We start from the raw sequence: 8,894 nt of genomic DNA on the forward strand, positions 1-8,894 counted from the left end.
CTATTTACTGGGTATCAAATTTAAAAAAGTAACTGACTGCAATTCCGTAAAGGCCACCGCGCAGAAAAAGGAAATTAATCCACGTATTGCCAGATGGTGGATTTATTTACAGGATTTCGATTACGAAATTATTTACCGAAAGGGGTCATCTCTTGGCCATGTCGATTACCTCAGTCGCAACCCTATCTCTGTACTACGGGTCACAAAACATGAGTCCTGGCTACATGTTGAACAAAAAAGCAATGCAGAGGTGCAACAAATGCTCACTTCTTTACGCGAAGGACAATTAGATTCTAAACGGTATGTCGAGCGAAATGGGCTGTTATGCCATCAAACGATTTTGCCCGACAATACTAAATTAATCCGTTTCTTTGTCCCACGTCATAGTAGGCTAGGACTATTGAGGCTATTTCATGGCGAGCAATGTCATATAGGGGTCGATAAAACGATCGATTCAATTCAAAAACATTTCTGGTTCCCTCGTATCCGATCTTTCGTTAAGAACTACATTAAAGCATCGCCTTGTATGTGCCGTAAAGAAAACTCGTGCTGGCCCATTGCAAGGTTTCATAAAATTACCAGAAAAACCAACGGGACCTTTGCAAACAATACACATAGACTGTTAAGGACCATTACCTGCTGTTAACGAATACAGATACGTTTTTGTCATTATTGACGCGTATTCAAAATATTGTAACTTAGTGCCATTAAAAACAGAAACGGAGCAAGTCTTACAAAATTTTATTTCTTTATTCGGGACTCCTAAACTAATCATTATGGATGCAGGGTTAATTTTAAAAATTCCAAGATTTGTGAGTTTTTAGACACTTGGCATGTTCGTTACCATTTTATTACACCTGACATACACCGCGCTAATGGTCAGGTAGAGCGCTACCTGCGTATACTAATGAACTTGATACGTATTGAAACTCGCGTAGTTGCCGAATGGCCGAACACACTATGGAAAATTCAATTGGTACTGAATACCACGCTACAAAAAAAACACCAAAATGTCACCATTACAAATTCTAATTAGTATTGAGACCAGTACACCACTCATAAATTCTGCTCTAACTGATCTAAGTCAAGATTTTACTCCAATACGCAATTTAACGCTGGACCGAATGCTTGTCGCAGAGCGACTCAGACCGCAGCAAACTTCAATCGACAAAGTCAATCAAAAGAGACGCGAAGGTATTCAATATTCTCGTGGAGACTTCGTGCTATTCTACAGGGCTAGTAAAATGCACGCAAATAAAACTCAGTTTGAATTTATGGGCCCCTATGAAATATTGGGCACTACACCAGAAGGCCGTTACGAGTTAAAACGAGTTGGTAAAAACAAAATTATCAAAGCAGCTAAGGAACAGTTGAGACCTTGGCCATTAGACTGGAGCTTGTCAATGGATATGAACGATTTATTAGAAACGTTAGAGAACGAAGCTACCGACGACGAAGGTGAGCTTATGTTTGTGTTTACTGAGTTATGGTTTTGCCATAAACAAAATAAGTGTTTTGATTGTTTCGGCATGTGCTGTTGTAGAGCATTGCCTGGTGTTTTGATTGTTTCGGCATGTGCTGTTGTAGAGCATTGCCTGGTGTTTTGATTGTTTCGGCATGTGCTGTTGTAGAGCCTTGCCTGGTGTTTTGATTTTTTTCGGCATGTGCTGTTGTAGAGCCTTGTCCGGTGCTTTGATTATTACGGTTTGTGCTGTTGTTTGATTTCCAAATCACTGCGCATTCCCTTTTTTTTTAAATAGGTGAACAATATGGTCAGTGTTTCGAGAACGAAACAAACGTCAGTCCGGCCGTGTTAGCGGAACCCCTTTGTGAACGACCAAGAACCCGCCTATGGACTAGAATGGAGAGAGAACGACAACAGATTCGGGAGGGAAAAGGGGTACGGAAAAATTAGCGAGCGTCCCAGCGTCCGTTGCATCAGCGAGTCGAAAAGTCGCAAATTTATAATATTTCGATAATGTTACGCAAGAATTATACTTGTTATCAATGTATTTGAGTTTTTTGTGAATTAAAGCAAAATATTAAGTGATTGTTTTGACAATTCCAATCAACTTTTTAATCAATAAAAACTATCACTTTACTTTTTAATCTGACCTCGATGGCTATCTATTTGCAACTACTCTCCCCCCGCGGTGTTCACCGTCGTTCACATTGGTAAATTCCCTATAATCTGGGACTTGCAAAAACAATTCGAATGAATCAGGAGCGGACAAACTGCAGAAACTCGCTATCGTATTATTAGGATAAATATAACTGTTATAACTTAACGGAAAGAAAAATATTTAAAATAAAACAAAAACCCACACTCGGCCATCCTGATCACTAATCTGACTCGGATTCGGACTGATTTTCAACCCACGGTTTGAAGTATTCGGCGCAGGTGGTAGTGCGCATTAGCCCTTCGTGATGACCCACTTTTAGTACATCATACCTTTCGTTAGACTTGTCCTTTATTATTTCATATGACGCTAAATATTTTGGATAAAGTTTAAGTCTCGGACCGAATTGTGTGCGCTTGATAGCCACAAGATCCCCTTTTTTATACAATTTTGGTTTTCTTCTCAGATTATATCTTTTTGTATTCTCATCCTGTACTTTTTGAATTTGTCTCTTAGATTCTTCTCGGAGTTTTTCCCGATTTTCATTAAATGTATCAATTGTTTCCTTCTCTATGAGTTCTTTAATAAGAATATCCTCTTTGTTCCTCATTTTAGTTCCAATAAGGACTTCAAACGGAGTAGTGTTGATACTTCTCTGTATGGTACAATTCAATGCTCTCTGCACTCGATCTAAATATTTGTACCATGCCATCGGGTTTTCTAAACTTAACTTAGTTAATATTGGGATAATTATACGATTGATACACTCCACTTGCCCATTCCCTCTAGGTACTCCAGTAGTAATTAAAACATGCTGTATGTTTTCGTTAGAACAATATGTTTCAAATTCCTCGGCTGTAAACGCCGTTCTTCGATCACTAATAATTCGGGCAGGATTTCCGAATACTCCTTGCAGTGAATTTCGAAAAATCGTCGACAATAACCAAAATATGACGATAGTTTTTATTGGCGCTAGGTAGTGGTCCCAAATGACCAATATGGTAGGTGTGAAGAGGACCCTCCATCTTTGGGATGCAATGTAAAAACCCCTCTTGCCTGCCTTCTTTTCTACTCCCTAATATACATGGAACACAGTTTTTTATACATTTCTGTATTTTTTCTTTCATTTTTGGGATGAAAAATTCTCTTTTTATTACTTCCTTTGTTTTATCGACGGCGAAATGTCCAATTTCATGAGCCTTCTTAATTATTTCATCTTGCATAGCTTCGGGAACAACTATCAATTCTTTTCCTTCCACATATTTGTATAAAATATCATTCTTTAGGTGATAATCTTCGTATTCAACATCGGCTTCTAGTAGTCTTCTTATAGTTAGTATACGTTCGTCTTGGTGTTGAGCTAATTTAAATCTCTTCAACACACCGTCTTTGTCAGCAAGCATTTCGCTGACTACCATCATGTTTACAGGGTTTCGACTGAGGGCGTCAACGTGTGGCATTTGTGATCCTCTTCTGTGGACTATTTCGTATGTATACTCCTCGAGAAGTAAAGCCCATCTTGCTACTCTGGTAGTAAGATCTTTTTTGTCCATTGTTTTTTGGAACGCCGAACAATCTGTTACTATGCGAAACTTATTGCCCAGTAAATATATTCGAAATTTCTTTACAGCCTGTATGATTGCAAGCACCTCGAGTTCATAGCTGCTGTACTTTTCTTCTGCAGGAGTCGTCTTCTTACTCATAAAATAGATAGGGTGAAATTTACCGTCATCGTCATTTTTCTGCAACAGACAAGCTCCATAACCAACTTGACTTGCGTCAGTGTGCACTTCTGTTTCACAACCCTGTCTGTATATCGCTAAAACTGGTGGTTTTGTCAAAAGTTCTTTAAGTTTTTCAAAGGACCGTCTCTCCTTGTCTTCAAACTGAAATGGAACGTCTTTTCGCAATAAGTCGCTCAATGGCTTGGCAACGAATGCATATGCGGGTATAAACTTTCGGAAATAACCCGTTAATCCTAAGAAGGATTGTATTTGCTTGCAGGTTCTAGGTGTTGGAAACTTCCTTATTGCGATCGTTTTTTCACTGGAAGGCTGTATTTTTCCATCTTCAATAATAAATCCCAAAAAACTAATTCGTTTCCGTAAGATTTGACATTTTTCTTTCTTGATTTCAAGTCCATAGTCACTTGCTATTTTCAATACCATTTCTAATCTTTGTATTCCTTCCTCTTCACTGGTGCTTAAAATAATTAAATCGTCCATGTAATACAATACAATTCTCTGATTGGCTAAGTCTCGAAAAATGTGTCCAATGAACCTCTGAAAAACTGCAGGACTGTTACACAGGCCAAAAGGGCATCGTAAAAACTCGTATTGTCCGCTAGGTGTAACAAACGCGGTATACTTTACACTTTCCTCTGCAACCGAAACATGAAAAAATCCATTCCTCAAATCTATGGTACTAATGTAATTTGCTCCCTGAAGACAGTCCAGCACATCTTCAATTAATAGAAGTGGAAACCTATCTTTGATAATATTTTTATTTAGTTTCCTATAGTCACAACAGATTCTGGTTTGTCCGTCTTTCTTACTCACTAATACAATTGGACTAGCAAAATCGGAAGAGCTAGGCCTGATAATGCCTTCTTTCAGCCACTCCTTTATTTGTTTGTCGACAATGATTTTCTCGGGAGCAGTCAATCGCCTAGGTCTTTGATAAACGGGTTCTTCACTTCTCAGTAAGATGTTCATCTTGATGTCTGTGGTTTTGATTTTTTTGGGTTTATAATTTTCAAGTAAATCTAAGGCTTTTTCGCGATAACTTTCATTACGAATATGTTGAATATCCACTACATCCGACGATTTGTCCTCACCTACGTTAATTTGCATTAGGAAATTTTCCTTTTCCTTGGCGTATACTTCTATCCCATCATTTCGAATGTGAACATTTACTTGAGACAGAAGGTCATTTCCAACAATCGCTCCGAAAATGGAAGTACTTGTAGGAATTACATGAAACCTTAAAATGACATCCTCATCGTTAACCTTCGCATTCTGAGAAAAAGATCCTAAAGTTGTGACTTTACCTGAGCCAATTCCCTTAATTACCATATAATTCTCATCCAGTTTAATATCACTAAAATATTTTTCGAAAACGTCTTTCCGTATCGCACTAATGTCACTCCCTGTATCAAATAAAGCCAGCAGACTCGTATTCCTAACAATTAGCTGAATACTATTTTTTGGAATAACTTCAATAACACTTAGATTTTTGTTAGATAAATTCTTTTTGGGACACTTGGCCGCTATGTGTCCAAAACGATTACAAGAAAAACATTTCATTCCTTTGTTTTTATGTGGACATCCACCGGATATATGACCGTTCTCTCCACAGTTGTAACAGACTCCTGATTTTGGTTGACTCTTATCATTGACTGTCCACTCCCTCCCATTATGTCGTTTGATATCTTTATTTCTCGGTTCAAATTTGTTTTGACCTTGTACGTATCCCGATCCGTGTCCGTAACCAGAGTTTACCGATTTTATTTGCTCATACAACTTAATTTTTTCCTTAAATTCTTGAAAGTTCTTTGCGCCGTACAAAATTACTTTATTTGCTGTATTATCCTGAATGCCGTCAATAATGCACTGTATGATTACCTCAGCTTCAATATTTGCCCTTCCACCAATCTCTCGCATGATTAATACGTATTCCTTTACAGATTCTTCTTTGCGTTTTGTCCTGGACATGAGCAGTTTATGTATCTGAGCACTACTCACTTTGACTTCAAATTCTTCGATTAATTTCTTTTTCAACATTGACTATGACTTAATGCCCTTTTCTGACTGCACAAATAACTTGGCAAGTCCTGATAACGATTTTTTTGCAAATATAAGCTTCTGTAAATCATTCCATCCTGTTATCTCAGCTGTCTCTTCAAAATCAGCTATCCATTTTTTAACAGGATAATCGGCTTTGCCGTCAAATGGTCTGACGCTGTCTTCTATATCTCGAAAAGTTAGCGCAAACGATGTATTTTCCTTGGTTTTGGCCAGAACATGAGCTTGAACTTTTGTCCAAACTTTCCTTCTCATCAGCTTCTTCTTCGGCTTCTTCCTCTTCCTCTTCCTCACTGTTTTCTTCCTCATCTGTTTCCTTACCTCCCACCCTTAAGTCATTTAAAAAGGAACAAACGCGATCCACCAATGTTTCAGTACCACCTTCATCATTCAAGTCGAGTATGTGACAAATTGATATTAAATCAGCCGGCTCAACCCTTTCTCTGACTTCACTAACCCTTTCTAAATATTCTTCTGAATTTTTATCTAGTTTGAAACCAGAAAATTCACGCAACCCCTTGCGCGTCCTGCGAGGTTCTGCTTCTTTGCCGTACGCTACCCAATGTAAGGCCTTGACTGCCTTTAATTTACTGCTTGCAATATTATTTTTAATTTTGAAAATATCGCCCAAAGTAGCCATCTTTACCTCGTTAATTGTAACAAGAAAATTACAAAATTCGGCCCTTAATTTGTCAAAACTCGAAAAGACGGAAAAACGAATATAATATGTCAATAAAAATTCAATAAATTACCTTAACCTAGTCAATACAAAAGTTAAACAAAATAAAGTTGAGATTAAAATAAATCCTAATAATAAAAAAATGGCAACAATGGAGAACAAAACACCCAAAAAGTTGTGACTGAGCTCAGTCAATAATTATTAACTGATACTATTAGTTATTATATATTTTTTCTGAATTCGAGAATATATTACTATTTACTAGTTTAAATATTTGACGAAACAGACTGCAAAATAAGGATATTTTCTTCTCCATAGACTATAACTATAAATTTATAAACAATACAAGCTAATGTTATACAAATCTGCAGTCAATATCTCAAAATACCATAGCCGTCCAATAATTACTGGAAAATATGCTCCTACCTTACAATTAGTCCGTATACCTCAAACTTGTGCAATTGTTGTTATTTTGTTGGAAGTCTTCCAGCCTCACAGTTGGTGCCCATTTGTAATTCCTTTCCTATAGATAACCATCGATTTCTCCATTCCAGTCAGCCCCGATAAATTCGTATCACATCTAAACGCTCATGGCTTTTCGGCAATTGATGCGAAATTGTGATGACTCACTGACACATGCTTCACAGCGCGGATGTTTTGTCTAACTTCGCGCAAGGTACACTTACGGCGCCAATTGATATCAGTGTTCACTAATTTTTGCCACTATACAAGGTTCACAAAAATATCAATTTTTTTTTCGACTTCTAAATGTTCACTGTTTCAGCTATCTGCTTTTGTCACTGTACTGGCTAGATCACATCCCGGCTGAGCCCCCAAAATGTAGGCTTTTTTCCGTTGTTGTCTAGGGTGAATAAAAACGAATCCAGCTCCACTATTTTTAGAATGTGTTTAATGAATTTTGTACAATTAGAGTTTTCCACAGTATTGCACAGCTATACTGATACACTTATTTCTTATTGGTCACAAACAGCACATCAATATACACTTAATTTTATCGTCTTCCGTCTTTTTCGTCTTTATCGTCTTTTTGAGGACTTTCCGTCTTTCGTCTTTTACGCGTCTTTCGTCTTTCTCACGTTTTTCCTCTTTTCTTTTACTCTTTACTTTTTAATCTGACCTCGATGTGTTCCTATTTGCAACTACTCTCCCCCCGCGGTGTTCACCGTCGTTCACATTGGTAAATTCCCTATAATCTGGGACTTGCAAAAACAATTCGAATGAATCAGGAGCGGACAAACTGCAGAAACTCGCTATCGTATTATTAGGATAAATATAACTGTTATAACTTAACGGAAAGAAAAATATTTAAAATAAAACAAAAACCCACAATAATGTTTTTGGTTATGTTTCCTAGTTTATTGCCCAATTCTTTTATATTATTTTTCACTTTGTTTAGTGTGTTAGCGAAATCAGGTACTTTCAGGTTTGAGTCTGCGATACAAGCGTTTTACAGCATTAGCTTGAAAAGACAAGAGCGCACAACTCAGCTCGTTACCTCCAACAGAGGATGCAGCAAAACAACATATTAAAAGAGTTTACTTGCAAGTTCAACAATGGAAAAATAATGTTTTAATAGGGGAGGCCGGGGCTGAAAGTTCCGATTTTCAAATAACATGAAATTTTATGATGAAAATGAAAAGATATCAATTTTGATTTTATTAAAAAGTCTTAATAGGTCTCTGTAATAGTAAAGTCATTTCTGCTAGTTTCTCAATATATTTTTTTATTCAGGCAAATTTTTGCAAAATTTCGGAAGGAAACCTTCAACCCCACTTTGGGGCGAGTTGTTACATGTCTTGGGCAAATTGTGCCACATGGATAATATAAGTAAAGTATAACGATAGTGGTATGGTTTCTTTTAAAAAAAACAATAATTTCTATAGTTACATTTATTTAGTTGTTATGCAATGCTATAAACTTTAAAAAACAACGAAAAAACATTACTAGCTCCATCTAGATTAGTCTTGTTTTAATCAGTCGTAATCAACTTTGGCAACTTTTATTCTTATTCATTCATCGTTAAATTCTTCATCTGACTCACAGTAGGGACACACATAAGTAATATTATCAGTTTTATTTATACAATTAACATGTGCCCAATTTTTACACTACATTCTATACACTGTTCTCTTGGAAGAGAACCTCAATATGAATCACAACAAATTATACAGATCCTCATCATCACTATTACTCTCGCTTTCTTGTAATACTCTTCGTTTAGCATTTTGTTGAGGTTTTCCCTTTCCTTTTCCCTTGCCTTTACCTTTTCCT

The 8,894-nt window shown here is 36.9% G+C and overlaps 1 protein-coding gene across 1 annotated transcript; it reads right to left on the bottom strand.

Annotated features, from left to right (window-relative positions):
• Positions 1-2,343: 2,343 nt before the first annotated feature.
• Positions 2,344-6,571, bottom strand: LOC112905755. Its single transcript, XM_025978792.1, has 2 exons — positions 6,171-6,571; positions 2,344-2,685 (listed from the first exon to the last, which is right to left on the bottom strand). The coding sequence occupies exons 1-2, from the start codon at positions 6,561-6,563 to the stop codon at positions 2,344-2,346; spliced, it is 735 nt and encodes a 244-aa protein (XP_025834577.1). The 5' UTR covers positions 6,564-6,571.
• Between the last annotated feature and the right edge of the window lie 2,323 nt (positions 6,572-8,894).

The sequence above is a fragment of the Agrilus planipennis genome, unplaced genomic scaffold, assembly GCF_000699045.2.
Source record: "Agrilus planipennis isolate EAB-ADULT unplaced genomic scaffold, Apla_2.0 scaffold340, whole genome shotgun sequence".
NCBI lineage: Eukaryota > Metazoa > Arthropoda > Insecta > Coleoptera > Buprestidae > Agrilus > Agrilus planipennis.

Coding starts and splice junctions, on each gene's coding strand:
- LOC112905755 (XM_025978792.1), bottom strand. CDS start 6,563: ATGGCTACTTTGGGCGATATTTTCAAAATTAAAAATAATATTGCAAGC. Junction 2,686..6,170: donor AAGAAGAAGCTGATGAGAAG/GAAAGTTTGGAC, acceptor CTCATAGAGAAG/GAAACAATTGATACATTTAA.